Below are 22,477 nucleotides of genomic sequence, written 5' to 3'. Positions count from 1 at the left end.
TGTGGAGTAGAGCTAATGCTAGCTAAGCTACTGATACCTGCTAACACTTCTAATGGTGCTAACATAACAAATAAATAACTTGAAAATTTTACTCACGTAAATACTGGAGCACAGACATCGTAGAGATCTGACTGGACAATTAACCGCACAAGCCATATTATCTACAACTATAAGCAGCAGGTTAGTCTTCGTGTGGGCCACAGCAGCCTGTACTCAGGTTTTTGAAATGGAACGTGTGTCCACTTAGTGGACATTTACCATTAATGCAGTTAAATAGAATTTGCAAGACTCTAGTTATACATTCATAATAAAAATACTCATCCGACAGAAACGCTTGGTTCCACAGTCACTTGTTAGTGGTCTCTGTGACTTGAGTCTGCTATGAATACCAGCTGTCTCTCAGTGGCCACACCTCTTATTATGCATAACTTCATGGTTTAAAAACATCTTAAACTAGTGAGTTCTAAGAAATTCATCCCCTGGACAGTTGTCATGGACGAGAAAAATACGTAGCGAGACCAAAACAGTTTTTCTTATGTTTGTTTTGTTGTTTTTCTAACAAGGCTTGTCAACATGTTTGGTTTTCAAGCGGGCACGTAACGTAACTGGTGCTCATGGTGCTCCTGTAAGCTAAAAAAAAAAAAAAAAAAAACAGACAAACAAACATCTAAACAATAAAACAAAACAATAAAATTACAGCGGAACACAGATAGAAGCATAATTTATTTTTAGCACCATGTGCACCAGTTCTCCGCATGCCTATTTATTTTGCTCTAAAGTTGGACATTTTAACATGAGCTTCTATGGGAACCTGCCCCATTTTAGAGCCACCCTCAAGCAGCCTTTCCGGGAACTCGCACTTTTCCCTCTTCAGGGTGGTTTCATTTGTAATGGCTGGAGGTTAGGACTCCAGTTTATAACCATGTGGTGCTAACATGCAGCATTATAGGTAAACTTGCGTCGTTTCAGATCAGCTGATTTCCCTTCCTGCCGTACGGCCAGCCCTTTATTCTGACTTTTACCTCAGTACAGTTTCAGTGATCCAGGCAGAGGTCACATGACCCCAGTTTATCTGTTTGGGGTTTGATGTGGTTGGTCCTCCGGTCTTGGAATCCTCTAAGGTTTGTTCCTGTCCTCTTTGTTTTTGGTATCAGGTGATCAATGTGGACGGCAGCAACAGACAGACTCTGCTGGAGGACAAACTGCCTCACATCTTTGGTTTCACTCTGCTCGGTGATTACATCTACTGGACTGACTGGCAGAGACGCAAGCAGTCGAGCGAGTCCACAAGACGACGGCCATACGAGAGATCATTCATCGATCAACTACCGGACTTAATGGGACTGAAGGCCACGAAAGTGACGGAGACGTACGGTGAGGACGGCGGCACACAAGCCACATCAAATCTGCTTTCTCATCACAGTCATTTCTGTGATTAGAAAATCTTCTCTGACGTGTCCCTGAGACATGGAGCTCGAGTTAGGTCACATATATTTGACATTTTGTCAGCTTAGCTAACTCTTTGGAAAAGAGTCCTGCATGATGTCACTCGAGGATCACTTGCCACCTAACGGATGGTGATGATGAACCTTCCGATGAGTAGAAGTATACTGAAGTCAGACTTTTCCCTTGGTTTTGTCCAGGTACAAATGCTGCGGCGGTGGATAACGGCGGGTGCAGCCACCTGTGTTTCTGGTGTCTGCGGGCTGTCAGATGTGCCTGTCCAATGGGATGGAGCTTTTATCAGACATGAAGACCTGTGTGGTTCCTGAGGCCTTCCTGCTCTTCACCAACAGGTACCTGGGTCATACACATTATTACTGGGTACTTCACATCTTCATCCACTTCAGCTGCTGCTGGCTCTTCTCTCTGTGAGCTCTGAGCTGCTCTCACCATTAGTCTTCATATACACGTGTCTGCTCTCCGCGGCACATATGTGTCCACAGTCTGTTCTCAGCCAAACAAGACTTAATAATCCAGACTGCGGTGTGCGCTCCAGTAAGGCTAAGACTAAAACCTACAGAAACCCACTGCTGCTACACTTCATAACTTAAGGTGTAACGGCTAGACGAAGACCCCAAAGCAGAGAACAACCAACGCAACTTAGATAAAAGCAGGGGTTTTTTTTGTCCTATAGAGATAAATGGCACAGGAAAAACAGCAGGCACGGCTTGGTTGTAAGACAGGCACATTCTAAAATATGAACCAGCTGTCTCAACAAGAAAAAGTGATGGAATAAGTTGCATAGATGTTTTTTTAAGTTATTTCAACGTAACTACAGTTATTTTAACTTAACTAGAGAAGTCTTGTGGCATTAACTCAGTTGAAAGTTGAAACAACTAAGTTGAAATAATTTTAAAAAATCTATGCAAATTGTTTAATCAATTTTTCTTGCTGAGACAGCAGTTCCTTTTTTAGAGTACAGATATCAGTCACACAGTGATCAGCCCAGCAGGCAACAGTATTTCAAGGGAGCGAGCAGTATTATTAAAAATACAAGTAGTAGGTCAGTGCACAGAGATTAGTCATAATCTCAGGCAAAACATCGGGAACTCTGAACGACAAAGGTCTGGAACAGACAAAAACACTGAGAGGGGGGAAAAACCCCCCCACTGGGAATATAATGTGAGAGAGTTGGGCGATAATGAAACAATCTGGTGACGAGGGAACAATCTAACGGCAGTTATAAAGGCAGCTAACAGTCAAATGCAGAAGGACAGGGACAACGTGAAACTGAATGGTCAAGAATGGAAGTTGAGCTTCATTGAAGAAATGTGAAGAAACTTCAAAGTAAAGCACCAGAGATGAGTAAATGCAAGACTACGAGGTCTGTTAGAAAACTATCCGACCTTTTATTTTTTTAAAAGACTTTATGGATTTGAATCATGTGCGCTTGCATCAGCCAAGCTTGAACCTTTGTGCGCATGCGTGAGTTTTTTCACGCCTGTCGGTTGCGTCATTCGCCTGTGGACAGGCTTTGAGTGAGCACTGGTCCACCCCCCTCGTCTGATTTTCATTGTCAGTGAAATGTCTGAGCGATTGGAGCAGCGCTGAATCAAATTTTTCCAGAAACTGAGCGACAGCCAGGTGGAAACCATTCGGAAGATTCGGACGGCTTTCGGTGAGGATACTCTGGGCGTCACACAGATTGAGCGTTACAAACCGGATTAAAGACGGCCCACAGCGGCGGAGGGTGCGCCGCGCTCTGAGCGGCCATCGACAGGCTGAAACGACCAGATCATTTCCAAAGTGAAGGCCGTCCCGGATCAACACAGCTGACTACCAGAGAAGCTGACTACCAGAGAAATTGCAGAAGAGTTGGACATCAGCACTTTTGCTGCACATTCCACTGTTACAGGAGATTTTGTAATAAAAGACGTGCGGAGGAATTCGCGCGTCGAGACGGAGCCGCAATGGCGCGCAACAAAAGCACGTTACAGAAACAAGCTGGACGACGGTTAAACATGTTTCCAAAAGTCAACTAAGTCCAGATTTCTTGTTTCGTTTTAGCTTCGGTGTTCTTTGTTAGTTCAGTGTGACCGGGGCTTAAAGAGTCACAGCACTTCATTCATTCACGGCAGCGTTTGCCACAGCCAGTCAACTCATCAGCATTCTGTGCACAATGGAAAATGGTCCACCAATAAAAAATAAATAAAATAAAAATATGTTAAATTACTCTGTTTCTGACCCACACCACACTATGCAGTACCGACCCGAACCAATCGGTGGAAACTGGGCTTTCGGGATACGCTGGTTAATCGTTAAAGTGTGACAGCTGCATTAATTTATTAGACGTATGCCCATGTATGCCAGCGTTTTTAATATGGCCGGCATGCCCAGGCCAAAATGGCCAAGATGTGACAGGGCCTTTAGAAAAAAAACATAAAAAACAACTGCTGTTTTCACAGCCACCAGCACCCAGTTCCTCTCTGTGCAGAGTTAATGTGTTCTCCCCCGTGTCTACGTTGGTTTTCCTCCAATCACCAAATCAGACACATCAGGGTCTTTCTCCTCATACAAGTGGAGTTGCATCATGAAGGGCATGTAGCATAAAACATCAGCATATGGATCCATGTTGGATCAGCTGTGGTGACCTCGAGCAAGATGAACTGAAAGCAAAAAAAAAAAGAAAGCATCCGCCTGAGTTTAAGGGAGACATGGTAAAAAAAAAAAAAATCCAAACCCACAGCTGGCTGAAGAAATCCAGAAAGTTTTTAAGGTTTGGACAAACGTCATGAAGTCCAGCTATAAGGTCTAGATTTTTTCCAACACAGTGATCCCAGTCAGTCAAGGACTAAACACAAACTTCAGCCTGGGTTTTAGAAAGAAGTGGTTCTGGGTGTTTTTGATACCCTGAGTGTGTGTATCTGTGTCAGAGAAAGCTGGATCCCTGATTAGTGGAAAAGGTCATTATGCGGTCCTCCGTCAATAAAAACTGTTTGTTTGTGGTGTGATTTTTTTTTTCTTTTTTCCCCAACAGGGACAACATCAGAAGCATCTCGTTAGGAACCACCAGTAACGACGTGGCCATTCCACTGACGGGTGTCAAAGAGGTGTCAGCTCTCGACTTTGACGTCTCTGAAAGGAGGATTTACTGGACGGATGTCCAGGTTAAGGTATGCATCATCAGCTAACTCAGTAATCAGTTAAAAACAAAATGACATAATTTACATACATAATTACATAGTTTTAGAATTTCTTGCAAAGTTTTGTCTGTGTGTTTGTTCTTTGCTGGAGAAACCATGTTTGCAGTAAATTTGGACTGAGACGACTTTGACTTTTGATCTCAGAGGATTAGCAGAGCGTACATGAACGGCAGCTCGGTTGAACAAGTCATCGAGTTTGGACTGGACTACCCAGAAGGTATGGCAGTGGACTGGATGGGCCGAAACATCTACTGGGCTGATACAGGAACAAACCGGATTGAGGTGGCTCGGCTGGATGGACAGTATCGTCAGGTTCTGGTCTGTAAGGATCTGGACAACCCACGCTCACTGGACAACCCTCGATCCCTCGCGTTGGACCCCGCGAGTGGGTGAGTCTGGAAGATGAATGATCTCATAAACTTCCTGTGCGCGGTGTGTTCACTGCCAGCGTGGACAAATGGGTTCATTCTTCACACATTTAATTCATTTTAAAATTTTTGAAGGATGTTTTAAACTGATTAATACCAGATATTTGTTATAAAACCCTTTAAACCACCAATACTCAATGTCTTCAACCTGAATAATCAGTTTGTAATTGGTACTGACTGGTTCTACACTGAACGTATTAATTAGCTCCAAATCTAAAACCAGTTGAAAAGGAATTCAGAATTTATTATAAAGTGGGAAACTAAGGTAGAACATTAAAAAATTAAGACATTTTGTGACTTTTTGTAGACTTTTTAAAATAATGAATTAATCAGAAAATAACAGATTTTATCATTTTAAAAAAGAATACAGATGATAAAACATCACAGGCAAAAGTAGTTTATATTGTATTTTCCCAAGTATAAGTAGTAGGTTATTTATTTATTTATTTTTTTTACTAGTTTGAGAGGTCCTGTGACTTGTACCCTGGTGTGACATACATACTGAAAAATCATGTTTGTCATTAATAGTAATCATAATATTGTCTTTTTATACAGACACTAAAAATAAAGTCCAGTAATAAAATAATAAACACCAATAATTAAAGTGCATTACAACAATGCACAAAAATCCCAAACTGATTAAAAACATGGACTCATGTTGTATTGTAGTGTTTCCAAATGCGAGTGCCAGCAATCCATGTTCATCTGCATCAAATAGCATCTGGTATGTTGTCTAGCATGTGCACGTTTATTTGCAAGCTTGCTTATTTTTCTAATTTAAAAGTCCTTAAGGGCCCTGTCCCACTGGCGTTTAGGAGGATTTGCATATGGATTGCGCACAAAATTGGCTCATATTCGCTTAACATCCGCAATATGCGTGAAACATGCTTGTATGAGTCGGCTGACACCCGCACACATCCGCAATTATCTGCAGAGGCACGTTTTTCCGTTACCAGGATTTTTGAGCTGCACAAAATTTTGGCTGCGGATGACATCCGCCTTACATACTCCATACATATTCAATACATACTCAATCTATGCTCTGTATATTCACCGTCATCTTTTGAGATCCGCAACTGACAGGGATTTGCGGCTTGGCAGCGGACTGGGACAGTGTGTAAAATGGATATTTTGCGTGCCGATCATGTCCACATCACAAACTAAAATAAGTTGTAGCGACTGCATACAGATTGGCCACAAATAAAGCGTTTTTATTACGTCTGCTTTGCATCTGATTTGCGGTGGATGCAAATCAGATGCGCTGTGTTCACAGCTGGATGCCATTCTTTGTTCTACCGGCTGCCTCCCACTCTGCGCTGCATGCTGTATATATAAAATAATTATTTTGTGGCGGATTAATCATTTTATTCTGCAAATTGGCTGTTGAAAACGGCAGTAATCACCTCCTGAATCACAGAGGAAGCAGCAGCTGGGCGGCTCCAGCTGCAGAAAGCATTTTGAGCCATCTAAAAAGGTAATTATTTGACTTGTTTACATTGTCACGGCTTGATTAAACAGTTGCGTGTTTTTTCCTTGTTGTCTGCAGCTGTTACAGTATTTATTCCTATGTTTATAACAGATTTAACTTCTTGTTATAATCGTTCAGACGAGCTGCGCTCTGGTGCGATCCGCTGACGTCACCACTCGCCCTGTTCACTGCTTCTTTACTCCAATGAACGTGTCCAAGTCCAGCAAATGCTCCAGAGGCTGTATTGTTGGTGTGAATAGTGATGCAGACAGCCTGAGTGCGCTTCTTTTATGACCGCAATGCAGATGCCGTGCACACGCAACACGTGCGCGATGCATTCATAATACACCCATAAAGGATCTGCAATGGTGACACCGAACAAAACTGGAACAGCCAAAATAATTTAGTTCAGTAATAATTAGGGATGTGTATTAATAAGATTTTATCGACATCAATGCCATTATCGATTCCACATATTGATACGATTCCTTATCAGTTCCATTATCAATACCTCCTGTGAATTTTCTGTGTACTAAAAGACTTTGGAGGGAACCAGAAACATATCATTTTTTTCCATTTGTTTAAAAAAAAAAAAAAGACATTTGTAAAACCGAAAAGTCTGTTAAGTTCTGATTCAGGTCGACAACTGTGTGATTTAACTGGGGTCAAAATGCATAGAACACTGCCATCTACTGGCGCCTGGTTATATCACACAGTTGTCGAATCACAACTTACCCATAATCCCTTTGGGCATCTCTGTGTGTTCAAATCTTCGGAATTAGTGCATTATTTTAAAATTAACAGATATGTGTTATATTTTCACTTTGTACACTTTAAGAGTTTACATTAATGTAGTTATTCTATCCGGATTAATTTGATTTATAAATCAAAACCATAAGTCAAACCTGCTTTCCTTTTCAAGACGTCTGCTTCATGGCTGAACCTCTTTATGCTGTCAAGGTAAACGATGCTTCCCTACAGCAGTGGGCGGGGCGCACAAAGACACAAGCGTTGACTCATTGGCTGTGTTTGGATTTGTGATCGCCTTTGGTTCTATGAGAAGCGTTGGCAGTGTTTAAACTCAAAATTGGCTTGTTAGTAGCTGATAGTGTACTGGAGACAATACTGAAAGCTATCAGTTAGCGGTTAGCTGTAGCTTCCAAAATATTTCGGTGGTTTAGCGTTAGAAAAGATAACTTTTCAATTAGCTGATTAGTGGTTATCAAAGCTAACTTTTTGGTTAGCTGTGCCCACCACTGGGTAAAGCGAATTACTAGAGGGGCCTAAACAATCTCAACCTGTTCTCAAACTTTAAACTTTAAGTGGGTAAGAAGCCCAGCTCGCTGGTGTGGAGTGGGCCACTTTTGGTAAGCAAAACTGGCGCTGCGGGATGAACCCAACGGAGTAGTGACATCATAAAGACTCATCACATTGTTGGCATGCAGCAGCACGAGCCAGAGGAGCTCCTCTTTTTTCCCAGCAGCCTCCAGGGCACGATGCTTTAAAATCTGAGTAACGTGGTGAGCGCTGCTCGTCTGCCGCCAAAAACACCCTCAGGCACGCGAATGCCTTGTGTGCAGCGCATATCAAGGCCGTCATTTTACTATCACAGTGATGATGAAGGTGTTTGTGCAGCACAAAACGATCCAGAGTGATTTCTGCTCTTCTGCTTCCATATAAATAAAGTTTGTCATATTTTAATTCTGATTTTCATGTGGAAACTGCTTTGGTTTAGTTTTCACACTGATGTTCCTTTGAATCGACTCTTGTTTCTGCATGAACCTGTCTGGATCCAGTTCCTGTCTTCAGACCACTGCTTTGTGCCTCCACAGCTACATGTACTGGACGGAGTGGGGGGGTCGACCTCGCATAGCCCGAGCCTACATGGACGGCAGCACCATGGTAACCCTGGTGGACAAAGTGGGTCGAGCCAACGGACTCACCATCGACTATGTGGACCATCGCTTGTACTGGACTGACCTGGACACGTGCATGATTGAAAGCACCAACATGCAAGGTTTGGACCGGGGGTGCAGCTACATGTAAGAACTGCCCACTGCAGCATGTGTTAAAGTTGTTGGGTTTTAAAAAAAAAACCTGTGGGAGTTTCACCTGAATGTAACCTTCTGACCCCAGAACCCTCAGTCATTGGTTTTGGATGTAATGGCTGTGACAGTGATTGTTAACGCGGTAACTGCTGTGGTGTTGTGATGTGTTTCCAGGCCTTCAGAGGGAGATTATTCTGGATGACCTCCCCCACCCCTTCGGGCTGACCCAGTACCGCGATTTCATCTACTGGACAGATTTTAACCTGCGGAGCATCGAGCGAGCAGATAAACGCAGCGGACTGAACCGCACCGTGGTACTGCAGGTACCTTACTGCTTACATGACAAACATGCTGCACTGACAGCAGCTCCTTAGGGCCCGGTCCCACTGGGGAGAGGATTGATTGCGCATGAATTGAGTACACAAATTACGGGTGTTCGTTGTCGTCCGCAACAAAAATGGCCAAAAATGACAAATGTCCCAGTATGAATTACGGATATATTAATAATATATAGCGAATATATGATGAACAATCACGGTTGTATAACGCATGTAGTGAGGAAGCGGAGCAGACGCATTGCGATTATCAGGGCAGTATTACGGGTGTATTATGAATGCATCGCGCACGTGTTGCGCGTGCACGGCATCTGCATTGCGGTCATAAAAGAAGTGCACGCGCTCCTTTCGGCATCACTATTCACACCAACAATACAGCATCTGGAGCATTTGCTGGACTTGGACACGTTCATTGGAGTAAAGAAGCAGTGAACAGGGCCAGTGGTGACGTCAGCGGATCGCACCAGAGCGCAGCTCGTCTGAACGATTATAACAAGAAGGTAAATCTGTTATAAACATAGGAATAAATACTGTGACAGCTGCAGACAAGAAGTAAAAAACACGCAACTGTTTTATCTGTTTTATCAAGCCGTGACAATGTAAACAAGTCAAATAATTACCTTTTAAGACATCTCAAAATGCTTTCTGCAGCTTGTTAGCGTTCACGCGTGAACGGCCCAGCTGCAGCTCCCTCTGTGATTCAGGAGGTGATTAGAGCCGTTTTCAACAGCCAATTTGCAGAATAAAATGATTAATCCACCACGAAATAATTATTTTATATAGGCAGCATCCAGCGCAGAGTGCGTGGCAGCCGGTAGAACAAAGAATGGCGTCCAGCCGTGAACACAGTGCATCTGATTTGCATCCACCACAAATCAGATGCAAAGCAGACGTAATAAAAACGCTTTATTCGTGGCCAATCTGTATGCAGTCGCTACAACTTCTTTTAGTTTGTGATGTGGACATGATGGGCATGCAAAATATCCATTTTACACACTGTCCCAGTCCGCTGCCAAGCCGCAAATCCCTGTCAGTTGCAGATATCAGCGGATAACGGCAGATATACAGCGCATAGATTGAGTATGTATTGAGTATGTAAGGCGGATGTCATCCGCAGCCAAACTTTTGTGCAGCTCAAAAATCCTGGCAACGGAAAAACGTGCCTCTGCGGATAATTGCAGACGTGTGCGGGTGTCGGCCGACTCATACAAGCATGTTTCACGCATATTGCGGATGGTAAGCGAATATGAGCCAATTTTGTGCACAATCCATATGCAAATCCTCCTAAAGACAAGGCCCTTAATCTCAAAGCAAAAATAAAAGCTTTTAACACCATCAAATAGTAACATTGTCCTCACCTGCTCTATTGTAAGACAAAATATAAATCAGGGGATTGATCCAAGAATGTTTCCAATCACTGAATGTCAATCACAACTCCAACGAAGGACTTCTGTGTCTGTGATTGGAGAGACTGAATGTGACAACTTTAGACTCGGACTGAAGAGCGTGCACGGTCAGACTCGGACTGAAGAGAGTGCACGGTCAGACTCGGACTGAGGAGAGTGCACGGTCAGACTCGGACTGAAGAGAGTGCACTGTCAGACTCGGACTGAGGAGCGTGCACGGTCAGACTCGGACTGAGGAGAGTGCACGGTCAGACTTAGACTGAGGAGCGTGCACGGTCATACTCGGACTGAGGAGCGTGCACGGTCAGACCTAGACTGAGGAGAGTGCATGGTCAGACTTAGACTGAGGAGAGTGCACGGTCAGACTCAGACTGACGAGCGTGCACGGTCAGACTCAGACTGACGAGAGTGCACGGTCAGACTCGGACTGAGGAGCGTGCACGGTCAGACTCGGACTGAAGAGCATGCACGGTCATTTGTCTACTCTCCATTCCAGGGATATTTGTGTGTCCTCAGGGTCAGCTGGAGCTGATGCTGGACATCCTGGTGTTCCACTCCTCCCGTCAGGACGGGACCAATGAATGTTCCCATAACAATGGAAACTGCGCTCATCTCTGCCTGGCCACGCCCGCTGGAGCTCAGTGCCGCTGCGCCTCCCACTACACCCTGAACCCGGATGGACGGAACTGCAGCTGTGAGTGCACAGACATTTTATTCACGACTTCTGAAGTACATGCTGCCATGTGGGTTGGTAGTCCAATTCCTGTGCCATAGAGCTCCGTGCTTTGCCAAGATAATACCCACCAGCATTTTCAGCAGTTTACTTCCTTCACTTCTAAACGACATGATTGAGCACCAACACAAAGTCAAATTTAAAGTGACGCTGCATCTGCCACCTTGTTCTTTGGGTCATTACCCAACGTTCATGACCATAGGTAAGGACAGGATGGCAAATCCAGGGCCGTGCCTTCTGCTCAGAAGAGGCGGAGCATCATGGACTAGATGTTGTATGGCTGGGGGGGCCTGGCTGCCTTTTGTTTCTGTTTTCTGTCCTGTCTTTTGTTTTTCCTTCCAGGTGGCTTGCATTTGGGACTGAGTGGCTGTGTAGCTGAGTTTATCAGGACCTCACCCTGATCACCTGAGGCTGATCACCTGCGGCTCGTCAGGACTCACAGCTGTGGTGCATCTACATGAATTGGAACATGGTGGCATTTAAGACTGGAGTACACAGTGTGTATTTGCCAGAGACCCGACCTTGTGACCAGACGGGTGAGATCGTCGTCTCGGAAGCCATCTCATCATCAGTGGATGCAGAGAACGTCCAGGTTTGATGCATGGTCTGTGAAAGAGGAGGGGGTGAGGTCTCACGCTCGTCAGCACACTTCCCGAGGTACGTTAGATTTTGTGACTAACATTTATACAGTCAGTAAATGTGGTGTCCCTCACACCTTATTATATTGAGCTGTATGTTGGTCGTGTAATCAGCTTCCACTGCAGTGGAGTTTTGTGAACTGGATGTTCCATGCCTGCAGGGTGGGAAGCTGATTAGTAATCAAGCCAGGAAGTGTTTGCTGTTTGTGCACCTTTGAGCGTTCTCTCTGTGTGTTGAGTGTGGACTCACATAATGATTCCTTCTTTCACAGACTTGGTTTGTCGCGGCCACCTGGGGGGTGTCGGCGGGGTCCTTGGGTCCGAATTGGTTCTGACTCCGGACCGTTAGCGCTGCTGGGAGCGCACCGCAAAACCACCACGCCAGACCGCGCACTTTTATATTTATCACAGCACTGTTATGTTCATTAAATTCTGTTATCCTTTGTACCGTGCTCTGCTTATTTTATACTGGGTCCTTCAAACGCTGGTCGGTTCTCCGGGCTGCGTCCGACTCATAACAGTAGTCTCTGGCCAAACATCACGGACCCAGCGGTAGCAGAGACGGTAATGCGCCGGGAAGGCGGCAGCAGACGTTCAGTAGTTATCCGGATCAGTTGTGGGTGCTCTCCGCCCGGATGGTGCGTGTTTGAGAACCCATTATCGAATACTGATTTGAGCTCTCTTGCAGCCGTGTTCCTGTGTGTGCCTTATCCGAGGGTCGTGGTGGAGTGTGACTGGCGACGGCTTCGCGTCACGCTCCGACCGGATAAGAGGTTTAAACGGGAGCTGCAAGAGTGTGTCTGTAATGGGTGCACGCGCACGGCGGAACTCTGTGGCACGGGTCGCTGTGCTTCCCGTGTGACAGTTGTAGCCCCGTTTCCCCGGATGAAGATAACTACTGCGTCTGTTGTGTCAGCTCTGGTGTTATTTAGTTAAATCACATTTTTGGTTGTGTGTTACACAGAGCTGCGCACAGAAAGGCAGCATGAGTTTGTTTTCTCGGTTACCAAAGGGGGTTTTTCATTTTTAGCACTTTGGCTCCCTCTTTTGGTGACTGAGTCACATTACCGTCAAGCTCTTGAAAGTTGGAACAGGTGTGTTCCATTTGTTTGAGCTTGACGGTATAAATCACTTATTAGTTTTGTGTGTGTTCATTTTGTGTGGGTGTTTTTTGAGTTGGTTTTTGTGTGGGGTTTTTATTTGTACACTATTTAGTGTCTGGGGTCGTGACCCTGCAGTTCTGTCTGGAGCAAAAAACGGACCCAAGCAACTTTATGTTAGTCTGTTAGTCTTTCTTTTTATTTCTTTCAGTTTCACCTCCCAGGGTTTGATGGGACGGTCCCCTGGGGGGTCATGGGGGGGTAATTGGGTTGTTTTGGGTTGCACCTGGGGGGGGGTGTTTTTGTTTGTTGATTCCCTGTTCCACCTCCGGCTTCAGCGCGCCTTTGAGCCGTCTGCCATCGGCGTGGCTGAGGTTTGGGGCAGTGGGATATACCCGCAGCTGGTGGCTGGTTTGGAAGTCGGAGGAGTGGCGCCGTTTTGTGCCGTCTGCCATAACCGCTGTTCCACTCCTCCCGGTTGGCTTCTGGGGTATAGTCACGGTTGGTGACACTGGACGTGCTTCCAGTTTCCACTGCGCCAAGGGGGTGGGGTTGGGGTTGTTTTGTTTGTATGTTTTTTTTTTCTCCTTTTGTTTCCCCCCAGTTTCCGCCCTCAAGGTTTGACTGTGGTGTCCTCTGGGGGGGAAAGGGCTGTGGGTCCATCTAGCCATAGACGGCCGGGGCTGGGTCCGTTGGTCATGAGGGGAGGCGTCTCCTGGGGTTGATGGAATGGTCCTCTGGGAGGCGCTGGGAGTCCCCGTGGGTGACATTGGATCCCAGAGGGACCTCGGCTGTGGTTATTACTCCTGGAGCTGGCGGGATGTCCTCTGGGGGGTGTTGGTCCCTACATGTCGTTAGGGGGGGGGGGGGGGGTGTTAGTGTTTTTATTTGTTAGCTTAAGTTTGGGTTGTTTTTCTTTTCTCCCCTTCCCGGGGTTTGATGGAACGGTCCTCTGGGGAGGGTGGGGGGGGGGGGGTGTTAGCATTTTTATTTGTAAGCTTAAGTTTGGGTTGTGTTTTTCTTTTCTCCTCTTCCCGGGGTTTGATGGGACGGTCCCCTGGGGAGGTGGGGGTAGTTTTGGTTGTTTGTGTTTGTCTTTTTTGTTTTATGACTAATCAGACTGTGAACATGGTTGGACAAAGGCTGACCGCACAGGTTCAAGAACTCCTGGCCACACCTGTGCTAACTGACTGATAGAAACAAGGGCAAAGATGCAGCCAGAGGAGAAGACATCAACCGTTCTGTTAGATGAAGATTCTGTTGGAAGATAAATGCGGATACGGTTTCCAGCCATGGTCCCTGGAGGGGGGTGTTTCTCCTGGGCCAGGTTTGTGTGGTCGCCGGGAGGCTTCCCGTGAGGGTGGGGTACTGTTGTATGGCTGGGGGGGCCTGGCTACCTTTTGTTTCTGTTTTCTGTCCTGTCTTTTGTTTTTCCTTCCAGGTGGCTTGCATTTGGGACTGAGTGGCTGTGTAGCTGAGTTTATCAGGACCTCACCCTGATCACCTGAGGCTGATCACCTGCGGCTCGTCAGGACTCACAGCTGTGGTGCATCTACATGGATTGGAACATGGTGGCATTTAAGACTGGAGTACACAGTGTGTATTTGCCAGAGACCCGACCTTGTGACCAGACGGGTGAGATCGTCGTCTCGGGAGCCATCTCATCATCAGTGGATGCAGAGAACGTCCAGGTTTGATGCATGGTCTGTGAAAGAGGAGGGGGTGAGGTCTCACGCTCGTCAGCACACTTCCTGAGGTACGTTAGATTTTGTGACTAACATTTATACAGTCAGTAAATGTGGTGTCCCTCACACCTTATTATATTGAGCTGTATGTTGGTCGTGTAATCAGCTTCCACTGCAGTGGAGTTTTGTGAACTGGATGTTCCATGCCTGCAGGGTGGGAAGCTGATTAGTAATCAAGCCAGGAAGTGTTTGCTGTTTGTGCACCTTTGAGCGTTCTCTCTGTGTGTTGAGTGTGGACTCACATAATGATTCCTTCTTTCACAGACTCGGTTTGTCGCGGCCACCTGGGGGGTGTCGGCGGGGTCCTTGGGTCCGAATTGGTTCTGGCTCCGGACCGTTAGCGCTGCTGGGAGCGCATCGCAAAACCACCACACCAGACCGCGCACTTTTATATTTATCACAGCACTGTGTTATGTTCATTAAATTCTGTTATCCTTTGTACCGTGCTCTGCTTATTTTATACTGGGTCCTTCAAACGCTGGTCGGTTCTCCGGGCTGCGTCCGACTCATAACACTAGAGTGTTCCATCTTTCAACATGTGAATATTCTTAGCATTGGACTCATAAACAACCATTATTTGTCTGCAATTAAATGCAGATATCAGAGGACAACTCCGTCAGATTTCTCATCATTATGATCTATTTTCATTTTTTGCTTTTGTTGGCATCCACATAAAAAAAAATCAATGTGAATAAATTTTAATGTGGATATGGAAGAAACTAAGTATTCCCAGTATTGATGCTATCGTACGTGTGAACAATTAATACAGAAAAACTGGTGCAGCCCTGCGTCTCGCAAGTAACAAACCCACTCACTCACTCATCTTCAACTGCTTATCCGGAATGGAGCCACGGAGTATAAAGCTCAGCTGTAACTAAACCTGAATCTGAATACCAGGTCTTAACCCAGAAACCTTTAAAGGACTTTGTCAAAGTGAGAACCAGCTCGTCTTTACGCGTCTTTAGTTATAAAACACTCAAACGTGTCCTCACAAACTCTGAAGGACACGCTGAACATGCTCAGTCTATGTTTCACACGCTGCTAGCGCCTGAGAAGCTCTCTGAGCGCTTTCAGCTGTTTCCCTTGGCGCTGTGGTGTGTGTTAAGGCTTGACCCTGCATGTTTGTCCTCCCTCCTTCTGTCCCTGCAGCTCCGTCAAGTTTTCTGCTGTTCAGTCAGAAGGCCAGTATCAGCCGGATGGTTCTGGGCGAGCAGAGTCCAGACATCATCCTGCCCATCCACATCCAGAGGAACGTGCGAGCTGTCACCTACGACCCACTGGACCGCCTGGTCTACTGGCTGGATGGACGCCAGAACATCCGCAGGGCCAGAGATGATGGCGCCATGGTAAAGCACACACTGATACACACGCACATATACATACACAGTGTCATGGTCAAAACCCACAGTGACCTAAAGGGAAGAAGCTGGAATCTCACCCACAACCTTCTGACTGTGAGGCAACTGAAGGACTGAAAACAGAATCTCCTTAGGACACAACGTGAGCCGGTCGGGACTGGGAGCTCTGGTGCCCCGTGTCTCTGCACCCCTCAGTCCACCGGTCCAACCCCACCTCTTCAAACTGACCCTCTGTCCTCAGCACTCTGGCATTTACTCACTGGGTCATCTGATCTGGGAAATGCGCCACATGACCACGGGGTTGTAGCTGATGTTAGCTCACCTCATCTGAGAGGAGTTTGGCACCAGATGGTACTGAAGACTTTTCCATCAGAATCATGTCGCCACTTGCTTGGAGGAATGCAGTGCTTCAGTACCAGGTCAAAGGTCAGGAGACCACAGGTGCTCGTAGAATCGGCTCCTTGTCTACCCTCAGTGTCGTCGCAGCTCTCCACTCCTTGCCCAGCCTGAAGTTGATAACAGGTTGGGCACAGTGACTCCTCTGGATGGTATTTCAGGTGCTCTTTGAGATGAAATGCCTCTTGTGGTGATCTTCGGTGACTTCAGTTCAGCCATGTTGGCAGCGTTCAAGGTCTTCTTAGATAGTAGCTCTCACATTCTGTTCAGGTCATTCCTTGTGTCTTTGCACGTCCTCCATCCAGATGGTGAGCCAGACAGGAGGCTGCAAGATTTACACAGTTAATCCTTAAGTAAACCATGTTTCACAGCGCCAGTTTTTTAATGCTCAGATTTACTGTTCTGGATTAAGATGGTGAAACTGGCCCACTAGGTTGTAAACGTTAGTTTCAACTTTGAACTCATGACTTTACTGTGTGCGTCTGTCTCCAGTCTGTAGTTGTGAGCGGCAGCGGTGGTTTGTCGGTGGAAAACCAGGTTCACGACCTGAGCCTGGATGCCTACAGCCGCCATGTTTACTGGACCTGTGAGACCACCAACACCATCAACGTTCAGCACATGGATGGACACAGCGTGGGCGTGGTCTTGAGAGATGACACCGACAAGCCTCGGGCCATCGTGGTCAATGCAGAGAAAGGGTGCGCTGCAACTCCTCCCACAAAACAACTGTTTGGTTACTGTAATCTTGTCTGTGACGCCGGCACTTTGGATTCCAACAGTAACAATGGCCAGAGTAAAAAAAAAAGAAGCCTGATTTCAGATTGAGTTGAATTAAAGTACGTTGTTCTGATTAAAGCAGTGAAATAATCACTGTTTAGTAAATAAGCAAGTTAGCAATATCCAACTATCATATTAGCGACTTATTTCGCATCATCCAGATCACAGCAATAATCCACGTGGATAAATCCACTCTAATTCACTAAAACCCCAAAAATACAAATCCTGAATATATATATTACTACATTTATTACATTAAATTAACTCTATACAATCTCCTAAATACCGGTTCACCATTTTAGTAGGTTTCTTTAGTCATAGTATTTATGAAATATGGGTTGATAATAAAATATACTTTATCATGATCACAATCAATAAATGTGTCTATAATTTGTTGAATCATCCATCTTTCATTAATTATTGCTAAAATACTGAGAAACGTGTTCTCGGGTCTTTTTAAACTTTATTTAACCCAGTTGCAGTTCAGAATTGGTAAATACTGTCATTGGCACTGATTGGCATCAGGTGGGTTTTCAGCACCTTGACATTGCACCAAATGCCAGTCAAGCATGAGCTGAGCGCCTCCGCTGTGAGCAACAGGATTTATAATATGCTCAAAAATTACATACTTACATACATGCTAAAAAAATACATAATGATAATGTTGCTTGAACAGGAAAACTCGCTAGCACAACATAAAACTATGCTAATGGGCTAAAATTAGCATTGAATGTCACTAGCATCACATAACACATTGCTAACTTGGCATGAGCTGACTGCCTCCATTGTGAGCAACATGATTTATAATTTGCTTAAAAAATACATGCTTGCGTGCATGCCAACATAAACACATAATGCTAACATTACCTTAGCACGAAAACACTGTAGCATCATATATTACCATACTAACAGGCTAACATTACCACGCAAACATGATAGCACAACATAATGCTGTGCTAATGGGCTAGCACTAGCATACAAAGTAATTAGCATTACTTAAGACGCTGCTGCCAGGCCAGTGTTAGCATGACAACTTGCTAATGTTAGCATGACATCTCGCTAGCATTACATAACGTGTTGCTAACATGACCATGCAAAGTCATTAGCATCACATAATGCAATGATATTGGGCCAAAGGCAGCATGAAAACACGCTAGCACCACATAACACTGGGCTAACAGGCTAACACTGGCATGTAAAGCCATTAGCATCACACATATGACGCTACTGGGCCTGTGTTAGCTTGAAAACTTGCTGGCATCTTGTAAGGCATTGTTACCATGAGTATGAGCTGACTGCTTCCATTGTGAGCAACAGGATTTATAATGTGCTTAAAAACATAATTAGTAAAAAAAATCTGTTTAGAAAAATGCTCCTGTGCATCTTCAGGTAATTTTTCATGTTGCCTGAAAAAAAAAAGATTATTATCTAACTGTATGTTTTTTTTTTTCTGGATAGACTCAGAATTAACTTTAGAGAATTTTGGTGTTGATATGTTCCAAAACCATATCAAATCAAAATCAAATCAATTTTATTTATATAGCGCCAAATCACAACAAACAGTTGCCCCAAGGCGCTTTATATTGTAAGGCAAAAGCCATACAATAATTACAGAAAAACCCCAACGGTCAAAACAACCCCCTATGAGCAAGCACTTTGCGACAGTGGGAAGGAAAAACTCCCTTTTAACAGGAAGAAACCTCCAGCAGAACCAGGCTCAGGGAGGGGCAGTCTTCTGCTGGGACTGGTTGGGGCTGAGGGGAGAGAATCAGGAAAAAGACATGCTGTGGAGGGGAGCAGAGATCAATCACTAATGATTAAATGCAGAGTGGTGCATACAGAGCAAAAAGAGGTGAATAAAAAGAAACACTGGGTGCATCATGGGAACCCCCCAGCAGTCTAAGTCTATAGCAGCATAAGTAAGGGCTGGTTCAGGGTCACCTGATCCAGCCCTAACTATAAGCTTTTTCAAAAAGGAAAGTTTTAAGCTTAATCTTAAAAGTAGAGAGGGTGTCTGTCTCCCTAATCCGAATTGGGAGCTGGTTCCACAGGAGAGGAGCCTGAAAACTGAAAGCTCTGCCTCCCATTCTACTCTTACAAACTCTAGGAACTACAAGTAAGCCTGCAGTCTGAAGCTGCGTTCACACCGGGTGCGACGCGAGCAACTGCAGCCACAGGTTGCCATGTAATCCCTATGTAAGGACGCGTTTTGGCGCCAAACCGTGCAGCGTGACGCGATGGACGCGAGTGAAGCGATTTTGAGCGTTTTGTGCATTTGTGGCGCGATATTGCATCGCGTCACGTCTTGTTGCTCTCCTCCCCAAGTTCAAAAATCTGAACTTTTTCGTCTCGTCGCGCCGCGATGACCAATGAGGGACTAAATATGTAGTGACGTGGAGATGTCTGGAGTTTGACTGAAGATGTGAACATGTCCTGTATCTGGTAGCAGCCTGTGAGCAGGACTTATACGAGGTCTATTAGAAACGTATCCGATTATATTATTATTATTTTTTTTTTTTTCAAAAACCATATGGATTTGAATCACGTGTGATTACATCAGACATGCTTGAACCCTCGTGGGCATGCGAGAGTTTTTTCACGCCTGTCGGTTACGTCATTCGCCTGTGGGCAGTCTTTGAGTGAGGAGTCGCCCACCCTCTCGTCGATTTTTTCATTGTTTAGGAATGGCTCAGAGACTGCTGCTTTGTTTGATCAAAATTTTTTCAAAACTGTAAGGCACAACTGAGTGGACACCATTCGATAAATTCAGCTGGTTTTCGGTAAAAAATTTTTAACGGCTGATGAGAGATTTTGGTCTGGTAGTGTCACCGTAAGGACGGCCCACGGTGCCTGACGGCGATCTGCGCTTCAAGGCGGCAGCGTCTCGCCGTTTCAAGTTGAAAACTTCCACATTTCAGGCTCTGTTGATCCAGGAAGTCGTCAGAGAACAGAGAACTTTCAGAAGAAGTCGGCATGAGGAGTTTATTCGGACATTCCATTGTTAACGGACATTTTGTAATGAAAGAACGTGCGGGCAGAGTCGCATGTCGGGCCGGACCCGACCACGGGGGTCGTGACAGGAAAAACACCTCCGTGTTGGAAACCTTAACGGGCAAGTTGGAACATGCCCAACTGTTAAACAATTTCTCAGTTACTCTCTTGTTGAAAGCCATCAAAAGCCGCCTGAATTTTACAAATGGTTTTCAACACGGAGGTGTTTTTCCTGTCGCGGCGCACACAGATTCGCCGAGTCGTCACAGAAATGACTCGGCGAATTTGCGCGCACGTCTTTCATTAAAAAATGTCCTTAAACAGTGGAATGTCCGCATAAAGTCCTCATGCCGGCGTCTTCTGAATCTTCTCTGTTCTCTCACAACGTCTTGGGTGAATTAAGCCTTAAATTAGGATGTTTTCAGGTCGAAACAGGCCGACGACGGCGCCTGGAAACGCTGCGCGACGTCCCGCTCCGTGGGAAGTCCTTACACCGACAGAAACACCCCATAATCTCTCATGAGCCGTTAAACTTTTCACCAAAAACCAGCTTAATTTCTCAAATAGTGTCCACTCAGATATTCCTCACAGGTCCAGAAAAAATTTTGATAAAGCAACGTGCGCCGTCTCGAGTAGCGTGTGAAACAAAGGAATTCAGCCGAGAGGGCTGAACCACATCTCACTCAAGGCGTTTATTACGTGCGCGCGCGAGCGAATCGTCTGTAGAGAATATTTTATTAATTAACTACACAGATGTATAATAAAACAAATGGTGACTGGTTTCTAAACACAATTATGACAGTTTTTTGGGGGGGGGAAGAGCCAGCTGCAGCAAGCAGCGGAGTTTTTTTTTTTTTTTAATTGTTTACATGTGCACGAGTGAACGGGACAGTTGATCCTCAAACTGGGTTCCGCAGAGTAGGAAGGACCACTGAAAGCGGCCGTCATCTTGACACAGCTCCTGCAGCAAATAATGATACTCTCTGTATTGGGAGCTTTCCACAGCAACTCGTTCCGTGTGATCAAGGTCCGTCATGTTAGCTTGACTGACAACCGGAGCCGGCGAGTGGAATGGAAGCTCCTCCTATTTGATGACGCACCGGGGCGAATTTTTGCAGCTAAAGTCCACCCAAGCAGAGCGACACACCGGGCGAAGGAGGCGCATCCGTCGCCTGGCGACCCACGCGAATTTGTAGCGTCTGATCGCGCCCGGTGTGAACGCGGCATGAGAGCGAAGCGCTCTATTGGGGTGATATGGTACTATGAGGTCCCTAAGATAAGATGGGACCTGATTATTCAAAACCTTATAAGTAAGAAGAATTTTAAATTCTATTCTGGAATTAACAGGGAGCCAATGAAGAGAGGCCAATATGGGTGAAATATGCTCTCTCCTTCTAGTTCCTGTCAGTACTCTAGCTGCAGCATTTTGAATTAACTGAAGGCTTTTCAGGGAACTTTTAGGACAACCTGATAATAATGAATTACAATAGTCCAGCCTAGAAGAAATAAATGCATGAATTAGGTTTTCAGCATCACTCTGAGACAACACCTTTCTAATTTTAGAGATATTGCGCAAATGTAAAAAAGCAGTCCTACATATTTGCTTAATATGTGCATTGAACGACATATCCTGATCAAAATGCCATCCAGAGTAAGGATCTGCTTAGACACCATGTTTCTAAGATTTGTGGGGCCAAGTACAATAACTTCAGTTTTATCTGAATTTAAAAGCAGGAAATTAGAGGTCATCCATGTCTTTATGTCTGTAAGACATTCCTGCGGTTTAACTAATTGGTGTGTGTCCTCTGGCTTCATGGATAGATAAAGCTGGGTATCATCTGCGTAACAATGAAAATTTAAGCAATGCTTTCTAATAACACTGCCTAAGGGAAGCATGTATAAAGTGAATAAAATTGGTCCTAGCACAGAACCTTGTGGAACTCCATGATTAACCTTAGTCTGTGAAGAAGACTCCCCATTTACATGAACAAATTGTAATCTATTAGATAAATATGATTCAAACCACTGCAGCGCAGTGCCTTTAATACCTATGGCATGCTTACAAATTACAGGTTACAAATGATCTTCTTATGGCCTCAGACAGTGGACTCATCTCTGTGCTTGTCCTGTTAGACCTCAGTGCTGCTTTTGATACTGTTGACCATAAAATTTTATTACAGAGATTAGAGCATGCCATAGGTATTAAAGGCACTGTGCTGTGGTGGTTTGAGCTTTTTAAGTAATGGTTTAATTACTGCCACATTAAAAACCTGTGGTACATAGCCAACTAATAAAGATAGATTGATCATATTTAAGATCGAAGCATTAACTAATGGTAGGGCTTCCTTGAGCAGCCTGGTAGGAATGGGGTCTAATTGACATGTTGATGGTTTGGAGGAAGTGACTTA

The 22,477-nt window shown here is 45.1% G+C and overlaps 1 protein-coding gene across 1 annotated transcript in view; it reads left to right on the top strand.

Moving 5' to 3' along the window:
* Positions 1–22,477, top strand: part of lrp5 (low density lipoprotein receptor-related protein 5) — a 191,107-nt gene that overhangs the window by 152,645 nt on the left and 15,985 nt on the right. The window contains exons 15-20 of the mRNA XM_034177293.1: positions 4,791–5,035; positions 8,375–8,559; positions 8,765–8,913; positions 10,848–11,025; positions 15,697–15,893; positions 16,794–16,999. Coding sequence (XP_034033184.1) covers positions 4,791–5,035; positions 8,375–8,559; positions 8,765–8,913; positions 10,848–11,025; positions 15,697–15,893; positions 16,794–16,999 — 1,160 coding nt within the window. The remainder of the gene's footprint in view (positions 1–4,790; positions 5,036–8,374; positions 8,560–8,764; positions 8,914–10,847; positions 11,026–15,696; positions 15,894–16,793; positions 17,000–22,477) is intronic.

This window comes from Thalassophryne amazonica, chromosome 8 (genome assembly GCF_902500255.1).
Source record: "Thalassophryne amazonica chromosome 8, fThaAma1.1, whole genome shotgun sequence".
Taxonomy (NCBI): domain Eukaryota; kingdom Metazoa; phylum Chordata; class Actinopteri; order Batrachoidiformes; family Batrachoididae; genus Thalassophryne; species Thalassophryne amazonica.
This window is presented reverse-complemented; position numbering and strand designations above follow the sequence as displayed.